This window comes from Acomys minous (genome assembly GCF_964271855.1).
Source record: "Acomys minous genome assembly, chromosome: 14".
NCBI lineage: Eukaryota > Metazoa > Chordata > Mammalia > Rodentia > Muridae > Acomys > Acomys minous.
The window spans coordinates 106,520,553-106,544,238 of NC_140496.1; the positions used below are offsets into that span (position 1 = coordinate 106,520,553).

At 47.5% G+C, this 23,686-nt stretch overlaps 1 protein-coding gene across 1 annotated transcript in view; it reads left to right on the top strand.

The window, feature by feature from the left end:
- Nucleotides 1-15,429, top strand: part of PIGK (phosphatidylinositol glycan anchor biosynthesis class K) — an 86,931-nt gene extending 71,502 nt beyond the window's left edge. Inside the window, exon 11 of the mRNA XM_084755232.1 lies at nucleotides 15,006-15,429. Within this exon, the coding sequence (XP_084611358.1) occupies nucleotides 15,006-15,122 (117 nt within the window). The 3' untranslated portion in view covers nucleotides 15,123-15,429. The remainder of the gene's footprint in view (nucleotides 1-15,005) is intronic.
- Nucleotides 15,430-23,686: the final 8,257 nt, after the last annotated feature.

Genomic DNA, 23,686 nt, shown 5'->3' on the forward strand with positions numbered 1-23,686 from the left:
GTAAGGAAAAACATCTAGAGACATGCACGTTTTCCCACAGGTCACTTAACGTTTGTCACATTTAGAAAGGAAACATCTTTAATGAGCATCAGCTCCTTGACCCTATGCATTGCTTCAGATATGATCCACTCAGTCATAATTACTTCACTCGTTTATGTTATGGTTCCATCATAGTCACAAGACAAAAGGCTCTCATAATTTTTTCTGCTATTTCTCAGAGAGTATAATTTTAGAACACATTCAGATATACTAAAGGCTTATTAAAATGTTCCATAATGCATTTTTATTAATTAATAGAAACCATGGTGCAATCATGATGGTAGTTGTACATTGACTTTTGATTTTTTTTTTTTTTTTTTTTTTTAGGATTTATTTTTTAGTGTTCTGCCTGTATGTATGCCTACAGGCCAGAAGAGGGCACCAGATCTCATTATAGATGGTTGTGAGCCACCATGTGGTTTCTGGGAATTGAACTCAGGTCCTTTGGAAGAGCAGCCAGTGGTCTTAACCTCTGAGCCATCTCTCCAGCCCCAACTTTTTTTCTTTGTCTTTCTTTTTGTTTTTTCAAGACAGGGTTTCTCTGTGTAGCCTTGGCTGTCCTAGACTCACTTTGTAGACCAGGCTGGCCTCAAACTCCCAGCGATGTACCTGCCTCTGCCTCCTGGGTGCTGAGATTAAAGGCGTGCAACACGGTGCTTGGCGTGACTTTCTATTTTTTTTTTATCAGTCATTATAAGCTTATAAATATGCCAAGTAGAAGGAATGTCTTCTTTTTAGCACAGAAATCCAGTGCTGAGGTGCATGTGTGATATGGCAGAGGGCTCGGCTCTCTGTGTGCACAGCACAGAGAGGACTGTTCTCTACCTGAGCAGATGCAGAGATGGCGCTCTCTTGGTGCTTCTCCAGGTACAGAGAAATGGACCTGGAGAGAAATGTAGAGAAAATGGACACAAAGCACAGCTTCCCTCCGTCTTGTGTTTCCAGGGGAAGATGTGAATCTGCAGTCCAATTAGGAAGTTTACATCGTCACCAACGACACACGCATACACTGCTGCTTTTAGTAGTTACTTTCATTGTTACACGCTGATCTCAAGGAAATTGACACCCACCAACTTCACCAAAATTTGTTCCTGAAGTATTAGAAAAGAGGCCACTAAGTCACCAAGCCTCCCCTCTTGTGTGTGCGGGACCTAAGTCCTTAGGTACAGTAAGATACAGGTAGTTCCCTTAGCTCCATGCCCTGTGTTGGCGGTGTCACTGACTTGCCACATACTGAGGGAGTGTAGCTGGAGCATTTCTCTGTCCCCTAGATGGCCTGAGACAGAATGAGCACCTGAGATGGAATAAGACCTGAGGTTATCACTTACAGTAAAACTGACACGTGCTGCCAGAGAAGTCCCGTTTTCTAGGGAAAGCATTAGTGTCTTTAGTTACAGATTTTGCCGTCAGTGTTTACTTACATTTCACTGTACCAACCACATTTTGGGTTAGCATGTCACTATATTGGAAGCCCTACTCACTCACTCGCTCACTCGCTCACTCACTCATAGGACCATTCAGCATTACATTCCAATGCTTTATCTGATCAGGGTTTTTTAATTTTCCCATTTTGTGTATCTGTGTTTTTAAATCTGTGAGTGCGCTAAGTTTATTAAGACAAAATTATGCCCACGTTGTTTCGTTTCATGTAACTGGTGGGTTTATGGTTTAAGATGTGACTACAGACATATTAATCTTATGAAATACATCTGGTTTTAGGTAGTTATTCAGTCTATAACACTGCTAAAGATATGTCGTAATTATAGATGAATAGGCTAGGTACTAATTACTTTTTCCTTTTCTGCTAAATAGCACCCATGTACCGTAATGAAAGCTTATAAAGCTTGTGGTGGAGCAGTTGAGATATTAGAACTCGCAGGCTTTGTAGTTTATGTCTTTCCTGCTCGCTTTGTCTGACGTATAATAAATTAATAGCTGTGGTCTGCTGTGAGTCTTATCCTGTGTGTTCAGCTACTGCTAAAGTAGGAAGGACTGCCCAAGAGCATTGTCACAGATTATTACCCACACAGAAGATCTTGGTCCATGGGAAGAATCATCTTGTATATGGTAAAATAATTATAATATTTGTTTTTATTGTGAAGATATGCTAAACACTTCCATAATGACTGCTGTGACTAACAGTTACCACTTTTATTAAAAATGCTCTGTTGAACTTTATTTGAAAACACATTTAGTCTCTGACCATTTTTTGATGCAAGAAAATAGAGTTCCAAAAAATTAATTTGACTGAAATTAAATTGTTTCTCCCATGAATGCATTCATTTAAGCACAGAGGGAGGCTTTGTGATTTGTTCTTCAGACGGTGTATCTCAAAAGACAATACACCAGGATTCAGACATTAAAACTTAAAAGCTTTGCAAGGATTCTCCTGGGAAACCCATAGTGAATAAGTTATAAAAATTCTGCCCAAAACTAAGAAGTTAGAACTCAACTGTATTTAAACAAGAAAGTAGCAGAAGCTGTCACAGCGTCTTATATCTAGAATAACTCAAGTAGTTGAAGCCTCAGAAGAGCTCCCGCTAGCAGCAGGCTTCCTTACTTGTGCTGGGTGCTGGGTGTTGTTGGGTATACATAAAGTTCTTGTTTTAATTCAGGGGAATGACTTAGGTAACCACGTGAGAACATGTCACCACACTGGCTCTCACTCTCCTGCAGGGTCGTTCATCCCTGTTGGCCACTCCCATCTGTTAAGGCCCGCCCCTCCATGACTGCCTTGGACTGTCCTCTCCTTCCCTCAAGCAGCCTGCTCTTCAGTTGTCGTCTGTTCTGGCCTTGTTGGGAAAGCATTCTTCTATTTAGTCAGAAATTGCCTCTCGTACTTTCTGTCCTTCACTTTAGGTGTAGCACAGGGGCCAAGCCTGGCTCCGTCCTGTCTGCAGCGCTTTGACGGGTCGCCGCCCTCAGCTCATGGACAATCCCTTCTAGGGGGAAGCACAGCTGTGGTGTTCAAGGAACATGGCCTTTGGAGTGAGCCAGGCCTAGGTGCAAATGACAATGTGCTGATGGATCATGTTGTCACGTTGAGTGACTTCCATCTGTAAAATGCATTCCTGACTTGAGAACTGGAGCAGGGGAGCACCTTGCACACCCCACGCAGCAGCACCGTCTGGACTGACCTGACTCTTACAGAGCGCTCTACTGCTAGGCTGCATGCTGAGCACAGGAGGGCGCTCTCAGCACATGGAGCAACTGCTAGTTACTGAGTGGCCAGCCTAGGCCAGCTCTGAGCCCTGAGCCCATTGTGACAGGCAGGAAGTTGCTATGCCTGCTAGAGCTCAGAGGGAGGGAGGAGGGCATTCTGCAGAGTGCTGGGGGAGCACAGCGCTGCTCAGGTAGCTGTGGTCTCTGCTAGGGACTGCCCCTTCTGCCTGCAGGCGTTTTTGCATGCCTGCGTTTACTACTTGTCTGTTCCATGCATTGGTAGCTTCATGGATCCTGTCTGTCCTTCCCCATGGTTATGCCTGGTGCCTAACCAACACCTGGTGTGTGGTAGGTACCTGACCAGATGTAGCGAATGGATGGTTGAAATAATAAGCCATTGGTCTATGTATCTGATTGCTAAACTGGGTGTAATTACATTCATCTCACAAAATGCATAAAGAGAATGTGTTGTCATGTGTACTCACTTATCTGCTTCCCTGTGCCTCAGAGCACAAGTCTTATATCTACAATATCAAGTTTTATGCATATATATACATATATATACATATATATGTGTACACACACACACACACACACACACACACACACACACACACACACACACACAGTGCCTTACCTGCATGTATACCTGCAGGTCTGAAGAGGGTGTCAGATCACATTATAGATGGTTGTGAGCCAGCATGTGGATGCTGGGAATTGAACTCAGGACCTCTGGAAGAGCAGTCAGTGCTCTTAACCTCTGAGCCATCTCTCTACCCCCCGAGTTTTATGCATTTTAGTCACTTTTTAGACCCTTTCAGTCAGTTACTATGTCTGGATGTGAACTTGCCAGATTGCTGTGTATTCTCTATTTGCCCCATTTACTCTTATTTTTGTACATTATTTTGGATTGTACAATTTGCAAAATTCCACTGAATCTCCACTAGTGCTTTATCAGTGAATCCACCCCGTTGCTCTGGGGACTATGCTGTACACCTTGATTTTACCACAATCTACTTTATTTTCTTTGTGTGTGAGAGAGAGAGAGATGGGGCGGGCGGTGGAGGCTGGAGACCAGAGGACAGCCTCAGATGGCATCTTCAGCTAAGCCATCCACCTCCTCTGGACAGGCTTTCTCATTTGCTGGATCTTACTGATTAGGCTAGGCTGGCCAGCCGTGAGCCAGTGCTGGCTTGTAAACAGAAGCTTTGTGATCTGTGTTGTAAAAATACTTATTATTTAACATTGATTCACATGGTTACTAAATGCAGCAGTTATTATTTAACCCACTATTATTGAATAAATGATATAGAAATCTGTTGTACTTTTAATATCTCTTAAAACAGTGGGGCTGGGCAGATCTTAATCCCCTAAGCTACCTTGTTGTCCGAGCCACACATCCCCTCCAAAAGTCCCTGAAGAACTTGCACATGCTCCATTTGGGCCGCTGCTCTCCATCACGCCCATCCTCAGCAGGCTCCTCCTGGCCATGTGCTTCTTGCTCATGCTCACTGATGGCAGCCTCCTCCCTCTCCTCCTGGTCCTTCTGCCCTTCCAAGCCCACGAACCTTAGCTCTGCCTACCTCTCTTCGGCTCAGCCCAGGAATAGCGTTTATTGGCCAATCAGGGATAATTTGGAAGGCAAGGTTACACAGCATTGCTTGGTGCATGTGAGCATTCCTTTGTAAAGATTTTGGGGGACAGGCAGTTCACACCTGAATACATAGTAGCTCCATATGAGTCACAGCAGACCTGCTTTCTGGATCTTGGACTGAGGTTCATGCACTGGCAAGACAAGCACGTCACCCACTGCCCTGCCCCCGGCCCCACAGTCTATCTTAAATAACACTGTTCACATGTGCCACGGGAAGCCTGTGTGCCCACCTCCTTGTTCTTCGTGCTGTTCTGAGTCCACAACATTTCATGACTTTTGCTTCTAAATAGTCAGCTATGTATTTTAAGTAATTAAAACAAGGGAACTATTTTTATTTGGTGCACTCAGTTCAGCTGAGGCGTCCCGTCTGGTGCAGGCCTCTGCAGGCCTGTGCATGCTGCCTCACATGTGCTGCCTCGGTCTCTGTGAGCTCATGTGTGCGTAGGTCCCGTTGATTTCGAGGGCCTTGTTCTACATCCCCTCTGGCTCTCACACTCTTTCCACTTCCACTTCTGCAGATCCCCTGATCCCTGAGGCATGTAATGGAGACATCCCATTTAAGTCTGGGTGTCTAAGGTCTCTCACTCTTGTGCGCACTGTCTGGCTGTATGTGTTCTGTATTCCTTCCCATCTGCTGCAGGAGGAAGCTTCTCTGATGATGACTGAGCAAGGCGCTGATGTGCTTCCCTGCTTGGCGTGGCCTGTGGGTTCCCAGGGAGTGCTGGCTGGAGTGAGGCTGCTTCCCGGGCCACGGTGCCATAGATCCGATTTTTAACCTTAGAAAATCATGCTTGGGTCTTATGTGTGTATTCTGTTTTTTCCCCCCAGATGTTCATGTCATCCTGTATACCACTAAATCCCTCCTTTCTTCATGTACACCTTTGCTTCTCTTGGTATGGTGGTTTGAGTAACAGTAGCCCCAGAGGCTGTATTTAAATGCTTCATCATCAGGAAGCATCTGCTGGGAGGGATTAGGAGGTGTGGCCTTGGGAGTAGGTGTGGCCTTGTTGAAGGAACTGCGTCATTGGGGCTGGGCTTCCTGCTGCCAGTGGATCTGGATGTAGAACTTTCAGCTACCATGTCTGCCTCTGTGCCACCATGCCCCTCACCACGAGGATAATGGGCTAACCTCTAAAACTAAGCCAGCCCCAGTTAAATGCTTTCCTTTGTAAGAGTTGCTATGGTCATGATAGCTCTTCATAACGAACACCGACCAGGACACTTGAACATGGTATTTGAGCAAGGTCTCAGAGAGTATAAAGGTATGGAAAATACAAAGAGTCACAATGGAGTATTTTATCGTATTGTTACGTAATTTTTAAAAACAGAGTAGTTATTATGAATTATTGTCTTGGAACAGATATCAAATTTGATGTTTGTATTGCCTGTCAATATAATTTCTTCTCCCAAATATGTTCATTTAATTTTGTGATTTAAAATGATCATTACCTCACATTTGCCAGGGGTCTGGTCATGGCTTAACTGAGTCTTCTGCTCAGGTCTCAGAAGCTTCAGTCAGGACAGAAACCAGTGATGTGCCGAGAGCCTGGCTCCTCTCCCCTGCTGACGAAATAGTTGTCCGTGGTGTAGGACTCAGGCCTTGCTCGGTATCTGGAGGTTGTCTGCTTTTTCTGCTGCCCCTGTTCTGTGCACTCTGCATCATAGCTGTGATTCTCCAGTTCCCAGGAGTCATCTTGGCTGCTTCCAACATAAAGCTATCTTTGACTTCTATGTGGGCCCATCCCTCCCATTGGCTTGGCTCTGTCCCAGTGACCCTCCTTGTGACTAGTGCACCCTGGGCATCCTGCCTTGCCTTGTAGTGCAGCTGCTCCCAGGATCCCAGCCACAGGCCCACCCAGCCCTAGGAGCAACTGCTCTACATGGAGTAGGAATCATGGCCTTGCCTTGCAAGACTGCCCACCCAGGTTTTTCTTACTTATATAATCCGAAGCCTTTACATCATGGCTGTGGAGAGATAGCTCAGAAGTTAAGAGCACAGGCTGCTTCTATGGAGGATTCTGGTTCTGTTCCTAGGACCCTCATAGTGACTCACAGACGTCTGGAAGTCAGTCCCAGGGGATCCAACAGCCTCTTCTGCCCCGTGGGCACTGTCTGTACGTGCTGTGCCGAGATAGCGGCAGGCAGAGCACTCATGTAAAAATATGTTGTTTTATGTAGAGGTTGGAATACTGATGAACTATATTAAATACATAGTGGAAACCAGTTATTTTCTGAAGTAATTGTAACTGTAATCTTTGTAGATTGTTTTATAATTTTGTTTCTCTAGAGTATAGTATAATTAACTTTCATTCTCAGAAAAGAATCTCGGTGAAAATTTGGTAACTTTTCCTTTGCTTAGCAATAAATATGTATAATTTCAAAAATTCTGTTTCTTCTTTACATAAATTTAATACTTAGATTTGTACTCTTGAGTGTTTTGAAGTTATATGGTAATTTTCTAGCAACGTGAAAGGGGGAGTGAAGGCTGTTCACAATTCTAAGTGTAGTGTTGCTTAGCTACCAAGCCCTTTAATTTGAAATATTAGGCATTTTGGTAATTGGTAGCCCTTAAGCTTCTGGATTGGTTCCTGACATACTGGTTTTATGTAAGCTATTCACCTTTGTATTGTAGATGTTTTTGTGAGAGGTTAAATAAAAGAGAAGTGTATCTAACAGCAGTCTGTGGAGTACCTTAACTATATAAAATCAGTCATTTTAGGAAATGCTTTAATGGACACGAATGGAATTATAAAAAATACTTCTTTTATATTATGAGCTTGTTTCAAATACAGCTATACTACAAAATGCAATAATTATACTGATTTGTCAATTGTCTGTAAGGAACAAAATCATTGGAGGGTGTCTAAAATATTACATGGAGCTGTATTAAAATAGCAATGTTGTAATGGCAGGAATAGCATTGAACACACACTGGAATACGTGTGTTCTCAGAGCACGCATGCTGCTGTCGTGGTACCCATGTTACTTACATAGCATATCTCATGTGGGTGCTGTGGAAAAGAGGACACGGAGCTTCTCCTCGGTGGACCTTCTGTTTTCCTTTGTACCCTTTTCGTGTGTGTACACTTTCGTATGTGTGTGGGTGGACGTTGAAGGCTGATGCAGGAAGCAGCCTCTATCGCTTTTCTACCTTATGTATTAAGGCAGCTGTCTCGGTCAAGTCCAGAGCCCCAGGCAGGGCAAGTCTAGCCAACCGGCTTGCGCTGAGCCTTCCTGTCTGCACCTTCAGAGGTGGAATTGTAGGCGGCACGCCCAGCGTCTCGTGGGTGTCTGGGGACCTAGCCTCCAGGCCTCACAGTTGGATATCAGGTGTTTTAACACTGAGCCCTTTGCCCAGCCAAGAGAATCTTTTAATGCAGGTTTTTTTCTTCTGTGTATTCCTCTTACCACCCCTCCATAAAACCCGCATGCATCGTACATCTACTTTTGTACGCTACAGACAAGCACGAGGCGAGCTGTGTCCATTCTACTTCCTCCAGAGAAACACAGCCGAGGGACTAGTATATTTCTCTCCTTTCAATATTTTCTTATAGAATGATTAAGCCATAACTCATATGCTCATTTTGTTTTAACTTCCTTATCACGGGGTCGGGCGCTCTCAGATCCTTACAGCTGTTTACAAGCATGTTGGCAACTGTGTACAACGTGCATGCATCTGCTTAGCTTCTTCCTGATGTGTCTTGGGGGGTGAAAGTGGAAACTGTGTAACCTTTGTCAGCCCTTCTGAGTTCCTTTACTGTGGGGCCTGGAGGAAGAATATTACATGGAGTTTTAAAGACCTAAAACTAGACTTGACCTTGTTAGTTAAATTTTACGTTTACATATTGTTTTTATGACAGGGACAGTTTTCAAATGTAAATTAGCCCTTTATAGATTTGTGAACATTTTATCCCCATCTCAGTTATTGAGAAATGAACTATAGTAAATTTTATTGATAAATGAGATAGAGATTAAAACATGTGAATTTGGAGGAAAGCTTGGTGAATTTAATGCTGTTTGTCACATTGTCTTTTTAAATTTATTTCTATGCTTATTAAAATGTGCGTACTTGAGACATTTATCCCCATTCTCCACCTTTGCTTTCTTGTTTTCATTCCTTGCATGTGCGCTTATAAATCCTTTTACTGTGCATGTCTCCTACATTGTGTCTCTTTTGAACTTTGTATCTAACTTTTCCTCACATAAAGTATACTTTGCTGTTCCCAGGGTTGAGGTGAAGCTGGCTTTGACACAACCCAGTGCTGAGTGTGTGGAAACAGTGCCCCCTTGCCAATGGTCTCGGAGGGTACTGTCCTCTATAAGTCCTCTCCTTTACAGTCATATAGCATTTACGATAGGAAGTTGTTATAATATTACCATATCCTATTAAATCAGTAATCTTTTACTGTACAGTTTATAAGCTAACTTTTTGCTAAGAATGTGCGTGTAGAAACATGAGGTCAGTACTGTCTATGGTCTCAGGTGGCTGTTGGATTCTTGGAGCTTGCCTTTCATAGCTAGGAGTGATGGAACTATAGTAAACTTTATTATTGTAAGCCATTGAGATTTGTAAAATTTATTACTTGGTATTTCATGCATAAATACAATGCATCTAGATTATAGCCACCTGCTACGCCATCCTCCCAACTCACCTATAAATTCCTGCTTGCCTTTCTTATTCTCTTATGCTCATCTTTCTTTTTTGTATTGGTACCGCATTATTGGCTAGCATTAGCCTTTCTCTCTCTCTCTCTTTTCAGGGCTTATCCCTCTCTGTAGACTAATACAATCATTTGCCTGACATCTTATGCTATATCCATCCCTACTTATGTTTTTAATTGCTATTGTAAATGAAAGAGAAAAATCTCTTCTCTTACTTTTAGTGACATGATTGATGACTACTGGTTTTTAAAAGGATACTTATTTCAAGTGTGGACTCTTCTCAAGCGTCACTACAGATTAGCTTACATACTTTGTTCTTTGTATAATAGCCTCAAATGAAAATGTAGTTTTCTTTCCCAAGAGTTGTCTCTGGATTGGCCAGTGAGACCAGAGTGTACTATAAAGTCTGTAACAGTAGGTATTCTCATCACATAAAAGTAGATTCGTCGTAAGGAAAAACTATAATTAGTGCTCTATCAAAATGGAAGTGACAGTGGAGAACAGCCATCCATAATTATCTGATTAGATTAACCACTGAGGGTCCTGTGAGCAGAGGTCTGTGAGGTATTTCTCTGTCCAGCAGGGGGCAGCATCCGACCATCACTAATGGGTCCCCTTGCCTTTAGCCGCCTTAGGGAAGCTTTAGGAAGGGTACCCAGAAGACAGCAGAACAGGTATTTTATGCCATTCTAGGACTGAAGTAAACACTGTGCGGCAGGACACACTGAGGTCTTGGCTTTGTGACCTCACCCATCCCAGTGAAATCATGGTGGAGTGAAGCCAGCCAGTTCCCTCAGGTCTCTGTTACATATGCATCATTGCAGAAACCTGATGCTATAAGTGGATCAGTAGGAGTCTTTTTATTGTGATGTCAAGAATCAAGATTTTCCATTACCTGGCAACTCAGTGGTTATATTTCATAGCTTCTGATGTATAATAAGCCACTCCACAAACTAGTGACTTCAAACCTCTGTGGGTTGATGGTTGTGCAGGTTGGCCGTGTGGGGTGACTGTAGCTGGGTAGTTCCTTTGCTCTCCCTGGGGTATTGTGGTGAGCAAGGCCTGGCTGGAAAGGTGTTGGTTCTCAACTTCTTTCCAAAGGCTCAGGCTTTCTCATGACGGAGCAAGTGTCTGAGACAGAGCAGATGCACGCAGGCTCTCCTGAGCTTATACTCAGGCTACCTGCCTTTAGCCAAAGCAGTCTCTAGATCAGCTGATTCTAGAAGCGGGGTGTAGAAACATCACCACTGCCCACAGCCTGACAGTCAAACCCGAGGCCTTCCTTACATGTGGGCCAGTGTTCTACCAGCGACCTACATCCCCACAGATTCTTTCTGATGCTAACACAGGCAGTGAGTGAAGGACCCAGATAAACGCAGCATTCCTCCCTAACCCTTGTAGATATTCCAAAACCATGCTGCCAGCTTCCTTTTCATCTCAGGCCATTGTTTTTGGTTTTTGTTTTGAGGTTTTCTTTTTCCCCTAGAGCTGTGGCTCTCAACCTTCCTAATGATATGACCTCATGTTGTGGTGGCCCCCAACCATACAGATATTTCTGTTAGCCAGGCGTGGTGGTGCCATACACCTCTAATCCCAGCACTCGGGAGGCAGAGGCAGGTGGATCTCTGTGAGTTCGAGGCCCGCCTGGTCTACAGAGGGAGTCTAGAACAGCCAAGGCTACACAGAGAGACCCTGTCTCAAAAAACAAACAAAAAATTATTTTTGTTGCTGCTTCATAACTAATTGTGCTAACTCCTATGAATTGTAATGCAGATGTGTCTGTTTTGCGATGGTCTTGGGTGACATCTATGAAAGGGTCATTAGACCCCTGAAGGGTTGCAACCCATTAAAAAAAAGCTTGAGAACTGCTGTTTTAGATAATTCTTATATTTTCCTATTGTTCCTTGTTAATTTTTATTTAGAAGTATCTTTCCTGCATCCTTAAGATGCATCTTTTTTCAGTGGCGGGAGCATTTTTCTTCCTGGTTTTCTTTTTGATGATGATGGTGATGATGATGATGGTGGTGGTGATAATGATGTGTGTGTGTGTGTGTGTGTGTGTGTGTGTGTGTGTGTGTGTGTGTGTGACATGTTGAGCTCTGAGGACAACTTTCAAGGTTCCATTCTCCTCCTCTGCCTTGTCTGGTATGTGTCCCTTCTATTGTTTCTGTTGCTGTGTGCACAATCCAGGGTAACTAGCCCGCAGACTTGCAGTTGGTGCTCCTGTCTCCACTTGCAGCTGGTGCTCATGTTCTGGCCTTCAGCAGCGTGTGCATGTTCCCTGTGCCCTGTGTATAGATGTCCTCTTATATCTACCCAATGGGCTGTTTGCTGTTCTCAGGGTCTGACAGGTAGCAGCAAACCTAAACCATATGCTGTATTGCCACTTATGCCTGGTTTGAGTCCCTTAAAGAAGATGAAGCATATAGAAAAACCCCATTTCCTAGCATGTACTCCTGACAGGGCTCACTCTGAATTTCCCCTGTGTGATAGCATATCACACGGATGTCTACTCTTCTGTCTAGATAAAGTAGACATTCTCAGTAGTCCAGGATGTGGTGACCCATTTCAGTGCTCTTTGCAGTTCGGATGGATTCTGGGGGATTGTGTGTAAATGCAAATATGGCAGCGCCCCCAGGGAGGCCGGGGTGCAGTGCCAACGGGAGCTGCCTCATAGCCCCATCTCTCCACCACAGAAAGAGCAGGCAGACAGCAGACTTCACCCTTCTCAGCAGTTGCGCCCTCTCACTGCCAAGCAGTCTTTAGCTGAGAGTTCAGCAGTTTGAAAACTGGGACCACCATCCCCTTCCAGGCCTGGTATTTAAGACTCGCAGACAGTGATGGTATCTAGGTTTCTTGGAGAAGTTAACTGGATTTTTGGTAGGATGTGTATTGTTTTGTGCCTTTGTATAGGGTTGCTGTGAGGAGGCAAGAAAGCCTGACTTCAACTCAGCCAAGGGGCATTTAAGGAACACATTTTCCACTTTTTATCAAAGAGATGTACTGAATGCATACTAAGTTTAAAAAAATAAAAAGTCATTACAAATGGTGGTGTTTGAAAGCTGAGATCTGCTGCTTTTGTTGATTTGTGCAGTGTTTTATGATTCTTATATAAGTGCGGCCACACACAAATCCTCCCCCCTCCTCCGTCTTTTGTTGTGACTTCCAAAGCTTCCTCTTGGGCACTGCAGCCGTCTGGGCTCATGTCACAGCCACTGTCAGGGCTAGTTGTTGAGTCTTTGGAAAAATGATAGTTACATGCAAAGATGCTGCTTTCTCATAAATTGGCTTAGCTTTGGCAGCTGTCTTGGCCTCCCTCGGAGCTTAAGGTTTGGTGGTGAGCTGGGGGCCGGGAAAGCATGTCATGGTGAGCTGGGGGCCGGGAAAGCATGTCATAGTGAGCTGGGGGCCGGGAAAGCATGTCATGGTGAGCTGGGGGCCAGGAAAGCTTGTCATGGTGAGCTGGGGGCCGGGAAAGCTTGTCATGGTGAGCTGGGGGCCGGGAAAGCGTGTCATGGGGAAGCAGCATGCGGTGGCAGACGTAGCTCGCCGGGAACTGCTGCTGCTTCTCTAGGCTCAGGTGGAACTTAACTGCCTGCTGCAAACACCTGGACCCTTTCAGCACCAGAGCTGGCATCTGAGTTACAGAAGGGTTCTCTGGGCCCTGTTGCCCCCTAGTTTACTTTTTTAGAAGAGTAATATGTATGTGTGTACGTGCATGTGCTTTCAAATGCCGTGTGGATTCAGAGACGCCTAGTTAGGAAAAGCAGACTCTGGTCTTCCCAATTAGCTCTCACGCCAGGCTCCAGCTCACCCCAGCCTGTGTGAGGTGTTCTGCTGTCCCGGGAGCTGTAACCTGCTCCGGGTGTGGCAGAGTATGCTGTTCCCCAGCCTTGCCGGGGGTCATTGGCCTTACCAAGTGTTTGACTGGAAGTGAAGGGATATGACGGGCGAGCAACCATCATGCCTACTTAACAAGCTAGGTTTTCTGTGACATTGATATTACCCAGGTTTAACATAGCTGCTTTATATTAATCATTCTAGATTTTTGACAGAAAAAAAAATAATTTTCCATGGTGTAAAGAGACCATGACTTCTAAGAATTCTAACCTTTGAATGATCTGAAAACTGCTGCACTTAGAGTTTCATGTGATACTAGAGGGACTGTTGTCATCACCATCATCATATGGACGGTCAGATCCATCAAAGGATCTGTGCACCAGTGCGTGCAGGTGTAGGCATGTGCACACAAGGCCACATGCATGTATGTGTGGCGGGGACTGAGCCCAGGGCCTTGTCCTCATCAGGCAGGGCTTTAAACACTGCTACCACTCAAAACCCCATTGCAGACTTTGAGTAGAAATTCACTGGGAAAGTTGCCTTTTGAAAATTTTTAGTCTCATTTATTCTGTACATTTGTTTCTGAGGCAAGATCTTAATATGCAGCCCGGGTCTCTCTGGAATTTGCTATGTAGGCCAGGTCAGCCTCAGATCCCCGCCTTTGCTTCCCGAGTGCTAGGACAGCTATTTGCCACTACTGCAAACTTTGGATTTAAATCTTGAGTCAGATCTTGGGGACCATTCTGGAAGAGAATAGGAGAGTACCACTCAGTGATCAGTTTACTTCATACTATAGATGTGATTACAGTGCTTAGAACTTACTATGGTCCAAGTTAAATTACTAGGGCTTTTGCTATTTCAGTTTGATTAATTAATTTTGAACTAATAGCAGTTGGCTCTCATTTAGTAACTGTTACCATCCTGGTGGACACTACAGGAAGTTGACACATACAGAAGCAGTAGTCACACACCTCCAGTTACAGCGCCATAGTGCAACCGCTGAGGACACAGCAAGGTGAGAGCGTGGTCTTCCCTAGGCGAGGCCCACATGACACCAAGACAGGCTTGGACCTCAGCATGCTGGTGTGGAGAGCAGCAGTGAGGGCAGCTGAGGAGTGGGTAGGAGGAACGGTGGAAGGAGGAGCCGGCTTTTTGCCAATTCAAAGAAAAGAGTGTTTCAGCTGGGAACGGTCTGGGAGCTAGCATCATTTGAGTCAGTGAGTTTTGAAGAGGCACACCAGGGAACCGCACCAAGTGCCTGTGCCTGCAGGCCGGCTGGAGATGGGTACCAAGTCTTCAACCTCTAGAGTGATGTGTGAGGGTCCGCAGCAGGACCCTCATAAGCCATAGCTTCATAGGACAGATGAGGCATACAGAACTGAGTTCAGGAAACAGCAGCAGGAATCCTCCCCTGCTGAGTAAGGTGAACGAGGGCAAGTGGGGGCACTGGTGGCCAGGGCGGGCGCTCTGAGGCAGTGATGGGCGTTGAAGGGGACAGCCGCCCCGACTGAAGTCCTTCCCACGACGCTGCCCCAGCGATGCCCTCTCAGAACACCACCACGAGCCGTCCTCTCCCATCAGCGTTTACGTCATCCTCTGCTGAATGTTTCACCTGCTGTGAAGTTGGCCATGTTTCCTTGTTTTTCAGAAACCAAAGCCGAAAGACTGGCACCCTCCTGGCGGCTTCATCCTGGGGCTGTGGGCGCTCATCATCATGGTGTTCTTCAAGACCTACGGAATTAAGCACATGAAGCATGTTTTCTAGACTCGAGGGTGGATGAAGAAGAGGGAAGGAAGATTGCAACCTTGATAAAAGCTTAGGTTTTTATATGTTTTTAAATATGTTGCTTTTGTGTAAATTTGGGAGGAAAATTGAATTTTAATGAACTTTGAATTTATAACTTAATATTTTTAATGCAATTGTTTATTGGCCACAAAGTGTGTCTTTCATTGAGCTTGTGTATGTGTGTGTTATAGAAGCTGGGGGAAATGACATTGGAACATTTATTCTGCTTGCATTGTAAAGATATGAATTTGAAGGTGTTAATTCCCACTAAAAGAGCTAACTCCCATTATTAGTTTTGTGTGTGTTCTCTTGGTCTGTTTATCTGTGTGCATATGTTCCCAAAGCCCAGGTCATACAGAATATGCTATCTCATAATCATTGTGTGTACAACATATTATTAACCTTTCCCCCTCCTTGGATATTCAACGTCCTATGCTTACCTGAAGTCCAAGTCCAAGATGGTCGGGAAACTGAGAGAAGCCCACTTGAGCCCTGGGGGTTGAGGATCAGCCTGGGCAACAGAGAAACACCATGGTCTGCCTCCTGTGCGTGTGTGGTGTCACATGGCGGCCTCCTGTGCGTGTGTGGTGTCACATGACGGTCTCCTGTGCGTGTGTGGGGTCACATGGCGGCCTCCTGTGCGTGTGTGGTGTCACATGGCGGCCTCCTGTGCGTGTGTGGTGTCACATGTCGGCCTCCTGTGCGTGTGTGGTATTCACATGGCGGCCTCCTGTGCCTGTGTGGTGTCACATGGCGGCCTCCTGTGCGTGTGTGGTGTCACATGATGGTCTCCTGTGCCTGTGTGGTGTCACATGTCAGTCTCCTGTGCGTGTGTGGTGTCACATGACGGTCTCCTGTGCGTGTGTGGTGTCACATGACGGCCTCCTGTGCCTGTGTGGTATCACATGGCGGCCTCCTGTGCGTGTGTGGTGTCACATGGCGGCCTCCTGTGCCTGTGTGGTATCACATGGCGGCCTCCTGTGCCTTTGTGGTATCACATGACGGTCTCCTGTGCGTGTGTGGTGTCACATGACGGCCTCCTGTGCCTGTGTGGTATCACATGGCGGCCTCCTGTGCGTGTGTGGTGTCACATGGCGGCCTCCTGTGCCTGTGTGGTGTCACATGGCGGCCTCCTGTGCCTGTGTGGTGTCACATGTCGGTCTCCTGTGCCTGTGTGGTGTCACATGTCGGCCTCCTGTGCGTGTGTGGGGTCACATGTCGGTCTCCTGTGCGTGTGTGGGGTCACATGTCGGCCTCCTGTGCGTGTGTGGGGTCACATGACGGTCTCCTGTGCGTGTGTGGGGTCACATGGCGGCCTCCTGTGCATGTGTGGTGTCACATGGCGGCCTCCTGTGCGTGTGTGATGTCACATGGCGGTCCTCTGCTGCATCCTGACCTTGTTCTGTATTAATGACTCTCAGTCATTCTTGAGATTCTGCGGTTTTGATTGCAGGTGAAGATGAAAACAAAGACTGTGGTAGTTGTCTATATAGGAAATGTATGCCTTTGAGAGTTTCTTGTGTTAACTGCTCAGAAAAACATGCTCTAGTATTTTTTATTTTTAAGTATTCTGTGAACTTCTAGAAGTGATTCTATCTCTTCAGTTTTTGTCCTGAAAGAAAGAGATTGTGGACCAGCTGGACCTATACTTTCCCTGCGGAGAGTCCCATAAATTGATGGCATTCATGGAGCACACCCCAGTGGCCTTACCTTCATGTCTGATGGAACCGTAAGACACTGCACATTGCTTTGTGTTCTACAAGATGTAACACCGACTCTTCTAGAATGCCACTCACCTCTGCATCTTTTGTATGATGGAAGGGGGCTGAGCTTGTGGCTTGTGGCTGCAGCACTCTGGAAAGTGGCCAGCATTGGAAAGTGCCACTCACTGGTGGCAGCACTTAGGAGAGCCGGCCCTGACATCACCCAACAGCGCAGTGGAGGTGGCCCTGGTGGCCAGCTTGTGGGTGAGCCAGGTGGCAAGGATGTGAGTGTAGGAAAGCTGACCCTGCCACTCATCTGCCTGCCATGGGGTGGCATGCGTGCAGAGGTGATGCCCTCTCACTTGTCCCTCACCACATTTGACAGTCAGGAAAGCAGCCCACAGGGTCGTGAGTGTGAGAGAGCTATCCCTGCCCCTCCCCAGCGTTACAACTCCAGAGAGTGGGCCCTGCGCCTTGCCTAAGCAGCACGTAAAGCCGCCCATGGTAGCAAAGGCACAGGTGAGCCGCCCCAAGGATGTGAGTGGGGGAGAGCGGGTCTAGGCAGAGGGGAGGTGCCTCCGCCCCTTCACCCTTCAACACCTGAGGCAGTCAGGAGAGCTGGTCCCAGGGCCATTAGAGCAGGAGCAATGGCCCTGCCAGATGTAGTAGTAGGAAGAGACAGTCTGACCATGTCTCCTCCTGCGTCACACACCCAAGGTCACGGAGGGAGAGCGTGGTGGGGGGAAGTTAGAGGAGGGAAGGGCTGAGGACTGCTCTTGAGCCAAAGTCATTTACTTGGAATGTAATGAAACATGTCCTGATGTGGAGGCCCCTGGGAAGCAGAACTCGGCCTCGGAGCTTGGGGAAGGGGCCTTTCCTAAGTGAGGCTGAGAGTAGCACACGGGGGATTTGACCCAGGCACGCTTTCAGAGGGCACGTGGTCTTGTTGTTGTTGTTGTTTGGTTTGGTTTGTTTCTCTTTCGCTTCTTCAATTTTCCGCATACAGTTGAAGTAAAAAACTTTAAAAGTCTGCTCACAGCCATAATCTTCTTACATAAAACTGTTCTGCCTTCAGTAAGTAAATCATTGTGTGTGTGTGTGTGTGTGTGTGTGTGTGTGTGTGTGTGTGTGTGTGTATAGGCAGGAAATAATGCTTATCCTGAAATACATTCTCAGAGTCCTGAAGAGCTGAACAGAAGTGTTCGCCTTTCTCAGTGTGCTGAGGACAGATGAGATCATGGCGTGACTAAACATTTCGGAAGTTGTAAATAAGCAGTACTGTTGTTCTCATTTCTGCTTAGGGGACGGTGACAGGGCCCTTCCTGTGCTGCACTTCAGCGCCTTTTTACGCTGCTCTGTGATAGTCCTGGGTTTGCTGGGGTTTTTCTGTCCTCCCCCATGGTGTCCTTGAGGGAGAAAAGGGAGGTAGACAAATGGATCCCCATAGACATGTCCTGACATTTCGGAGAGTGCAGGGCATAGTGATGCAGTCCCCGGAAGGCAGCCTGAGTGAGAAACGGAGACCCAGACCGAATGTTGTGATTCTGCCTCACAAGGCAGTTATTTACAGCTTATAAAAGGAAAGTGTGGTTTGGATGCAAAGGTGATAAAATTGAATCAAAAATTAGAAGTAAACCCCAAAACAATGCATGCATTTATGGCTTCAATCTGTATATATTCTCCACTGCTTGAAAGTGATGTGCCCCAGGGCAAGCATAACTCAGCCACTCCCTACGCTCCCAGGGCTCTCCCGCCTGGTGCCAGCCGCTGACAGCTCCTCCATTATGTATGTTGTGTAGCAGAGCTACAGTTACTATGGGAATCATCACCCAAAATTTTGATGCATGGATTCCTGGAATCTCTACAACAAACGTTGAATTAACATATTATCCTTTTCCATTTCTTTTTACCAAAATTAAGCCCGTTGGTGGTAGACGCTGTTTTAACTTGTGAAAGAAATATTTTGTAAATGTACTGTAAGAGACCACTGTAGAACAGTGAGATGGGTGTCCAGCTCGGCTTTATGGCCCCAGCCTCGTTGCTGTTGTTTCACTGTAAGCCTCTGGGCCTTTGCTGCTGTGTGCTGCCTGCACGCCGGCTGCTGGGCAGCACACTTGGAGCTAACCAGGTCCTTCCCTTTGGTACAAAAAGTGCGCTGTAAAACACCTGGCTTTGTTTAGTTATGTGCATGAGTACATGCTACTGTGCGTCACTCCTCCTGTGACGTCATTGCTTCCCTGTGGCTCCTCTCCTCACCCCAGACAGCCTCACTCTGTGCCACATACATACACTTGACAGGGTTTCAGGTTTGGGATTCCAGGTGACACTGAGGCCGGTTGGCTTGTATATTATATACATGTGTATATATATTTATTTATACTTACACCTTTATATTATATATATTTATGTACTAGAAAAGAGACCAAAGCCGCAGACAGACAGACCGACAGTAACCTACAGGAGCTCCAAGGAGAGTTCAGGCCGACATGGCAGAGGAGTAAGTCCTTCATGCATGTTAGAGGGAGGAACTAAATGGACAGGTTAGCCATTTTGGCCCCTCTTGGCTGTCACTAGGGTAACCAGTAGTCAGTCAAAGCGTGTTAGGTCATCGGTAGACATCGCTCCTGGCCGGCCATTGCTGCGGCTGGTGATGAGGAGACAAGTCTATAGAGAAACAGGTCTCTGGTTCTGGAGACAAAGTTACCTTGGCCAGATTCCCTTGGATTCTGGAATCATCAGAATTCAAGCAAAATGGAGGAGCCTTACCAAAATGGTGTGGCCTTGGCTAACAGGCTACATATGTGGAGGAGATATGTACATACAGGTACGTCTAATTCTAAATATGAGAAAACATTTAACTCTTTGTCTTTGCACAGTGTGTCCCAGCCAGACATCTTCTCTCCCTCATATTCCTACTTTGCTGTCACCCATATATTTTTGTTTATATATTTAAGTTTATAATCCGCATATGAGAGAAAGTGTAGTCTTTGGCTTTCTGTGTGGGTCTCCAATTCTATTCCTTTCCCTTCAGACAGTGTAGTTTGCTTCATTACAGCCAGGGTCAGGTTCATTTGCACCCAGCAGCATAGTTTCTGTGTCCATTCACTGGCGCTGTATCTTGGCTGTCATGGGTCGGCTACAGTAAACGTGAGTGCAGTTCGTCCCCTATAGAGAGAACAAGATCACGTGGGTCTGCTACAGTAAACGTGAGTGCAGTTCATCCCCTATAGAGAGAACAAGATCACGTGGGTCTGCTACAGTAAACGTGAGCGCAGTTCATCCTCTATAGAGAGAACAAGATCACGTGGGTCTGCTACAGTAAACGTGAGTGCAGTTCATCCCCTATAGAGAGAACAAGATCACGTGGGTCTGCTACAGTAAACGTGAGCGCAGTTCATCCTCTATAGAGAGAACAAGATCACGTGGGTCTGCTACAGTAAACGTGAGCGCAGTTCATCCCCTATAGAGAGAACAAGATCACGTGGGTCTGCTACAGTAAACGTGAGCGCAGTTCATCCTCTATAGAGAGAACAAGATCACGTGGGTCTGCTATAGTAAACGTGAGTGCAGTTCATCCCCTATAGAGTGAACAAGATCACGTGGGTCTGCTACAGTAAACGTGAGCGCAGTTCATCCCCTATAGAGTGAACAAGATCATGTGGGTCTGCTACAGTAAACGTGAGTGCAGTTCATCCCCTATAGAGAGAACAAGATCACGTGGGTCTGCTACAGTAAACGTGAGCGCAGTTCATCCTCTGTAGAAAGAACAAGATCACGTGGGTCTGCTACAGTAAACGTGAGCGCAGTTCATCCTCTGTAGAAAGAACAAGATCACGTGGGTCTGCTACAGTAAACGTGAGTGCAGTTCATCCCCTATAGAGAGAACAAGATCACGTGTGTCTGCTAGAGTAGACGTGAGCGCAGTTCATCCCCTATAGAGAGAACAAGATCACGTGGGTCTGCTATAGTAAACGTGAGTGCAGTTCATCCCCTATAGAGTGAACACGATCACGTGGGTCTGCTACAGTAGACGTGAGCGCAGTTCATCCCCTATAGAGAGAACAAGATCACGTGGGTCTGCTACAGTAAACGTGAGTGCAGTTCATCCTCTATAGAGAGAACAAGATCACGTGGGTCTGCTACAGTAAACGTGAGTGCAGTTCATCCCCTATAGAGAGAACAAGATCACGTGTGTCTGCTATAGTAGACGTGAGCGCAGTTCATCCCCTATAGAGAGAACAAGATCACGTGGGTCTGCTACAGTAAACATGAGTGCAGTTCATCCCCTATAGAGAGAACAAGATCACGTGTGTCTGTTACAGTAGACGTGAGCGCAGTTCATCCCCTATAGAGAGAACAAGATCACGTGGGTCTGCTACAGTAAACGTGAGTGCAGTTCATCCCCTATAGAGAGAACAGGATGAGCACCATTTCTTTTTCTCAGCTCTGGGGAGTGTATTTTATAGGTTGATCAACTTAACAGCATTATTTCTGACTTCCTTTAGACCTTTTAAGACTGCACACCACTCTCTTTTTTCTTTGCTTTTACAACATATAAGTGCTAGAAATAGACATCTCTGGGGTGTTTACTTTGGGCGATGCTGTAAGTTCTCTGAGCTGTTCTCATCAGGAGGTGGAGTCTATGATACCACCCCGCCTTCTCCCTCCCCACCCCCCTCTCCCTCCCCACCCCCTCTCCCTCCCCACCCCCTTCTCCCTCCCCACCCCCTTCTCCCTCCCCACCCCCCTCTCCCTCCCCACCCCCTTCTCCCTCCCCACCCCCCTCTCCCTCCCCACCCCCTTCTCCCTCCCCACCCCCCCTCCCTCCGCACCCTCTTTCTCCCTCCCCACCCCCTTCTCCCTCCCCACCCCCTTCTCCCTCCCCACCCCCTTCTCCCTCCCCACCCCCTTCTCCCTCCCCAGCCCCCTTCGCCCTCCCCACCCCCTTCGCCCTCCCCACCCCCCTGCATCTGGACTAGACAGACACTTAGTTCTACTCAGAAGAATAGTGCTGCCCATTCCAGAGAGGCTGTGAAAGGTGACAGTATTTATGACTTGTTGTCTCAGGGCCTCCAGACCTAAGCCACCATGCCCTGAGGAAACCCGACCCCTATAGAGAAGCTGTGTATATGTGTTCTGGACCTCCAGTCTGGGACCTGCCATCCCTAGCATCACTTTCAGAAGTGCAGGGAGCAGGTTCCCAAGTGACACCACCCCATCACTGCCCAGACCCAGGGGAGTACCAGGGTTAGAGAAAGACTGTTGCTTTAGAACAGTGGCTAAGAGAACCTTCACGCGCCACCCCTGGAGGGGCTCCTGGGAGTGCAGTGACAGACTTCCTACTCAGAGTGACTTCTACCAGGGAAGAACAGAGCGAGTCCCACTTAAGAGCAATGATACCGGGCTGGGTATGGTGGCGCATGCCTTTAATCCCAGCACTCGGGAGGCAGAAGCAGGCAGATCGCTGTGAGTTCGAGGCCAGCCTGGTCTACAAAGTGAGTCCAGGACAGCCAAGGCTACACAGAGAGACTCTGTCTCGAAAAAAAACCAAATAAAAAAAGAGCAATGATACCAACTTTACACAGAAATGTTTGTTTTTAGTTACTACATAAATGAGACCTAAATCTTTTGTTTGCTAGCAGCTAAAAGCAAGGAGAGCACTCCTAAGAGGAGGGTGCACACAATGAAGCCAAGATTTGAAGAGAGTCTGCTCTTCTGTGAGAACTGTACATTTTCTTCCATTTATTTGTCTGCCAGTTCCCCTCTGTTTCCTTAGGAGTTGGCTTTGTGGTCTGGTAGTGAAACAGGCTCTGGAGCTCCTGCACCTTGCTGCTTTACCTCCTGTCACTTGCCGGCTTTTGCCTTTCACCCCTCTAGGCCCAGGCTGAGGCCTGTGTCCCTGCCCCTGACACTGAGGCCTGTGTCCCTGCCCCTGACGCTGAGGCCTGTGTCCCTGCCCCTGACGCTGAGGCCTGTGTCCCTGCCCCTGATGCTGAGGCCTGTGTCCCTGCCCCTGACGCTGAGGCCTGTGTCCCTGCCCCTGGCGCTGAGGCCTGTGTCCCTGCCCCTGACACTGAGGCCTGTGTCCCTGCCCCTGACGCTGAGGCCTGTGTCCCTGCCCCTGACGCTGAGGCCTGTGTCCCTGCCCCTGACGCTGAGGCCTGTGTCCCTGCCCCTGACGCTGAGGCCTGTGTCCCTGCCCCTGACGCTGAGGTCTGTGTCCCTGCCCCTGATGCTGAGGCCTGTGTCCCTGCCCCTGATGCTGAGGCCTGTGTCCCTGCCCCTGACGCTGAGGCCTGTGTCCCTGCCCCTGATGCTGAGGTCTGTGTCCCTGCCCCTGATGCTGAGGTCTGTGTCCCTGTACCCGATGCTGAGGCCTGTGTCCCTGCCCCTGGTGCTGAGGCCTGTGTCCCTGCCCCTGGTGCTGAGGCCTGTGTCCCTGCCCCTGACACTGAGGCCTGTGTCCCTGCCCCTGATGCTGAGGTCTGTGTCCCTACCCCTGATGCTGAGGCCTGTGTCCCTGCCCCTGGTGCTGAAGCCTGTGTCCCTGCCCCTGGTGCTGAGGCCTGTGTCCCTGCACCTGAGGCTGAGGCCTGTGTCCCTGCCCCTGGTGCTGAGGCCTGTGTCCCTGCCCCTGGTGCTGAGGCCTGTGTCCCTGCCCCTGGTGCTGAGGCCTGTGTCCCTACCCCTGATGCTGAGGCCTGTGTCCCTGCCCCTGGTGCTGAGGCCTGTGTCCCTGCCCCTGGTGCTGAGGCCTGTGTCCCTGCACCTGAGGCTGAGGCCTGTGTCCCTGCCCCTGGTGCTGAGGCCTGTGTCCCTGCCCCTGGTGCTGAGGCCTGT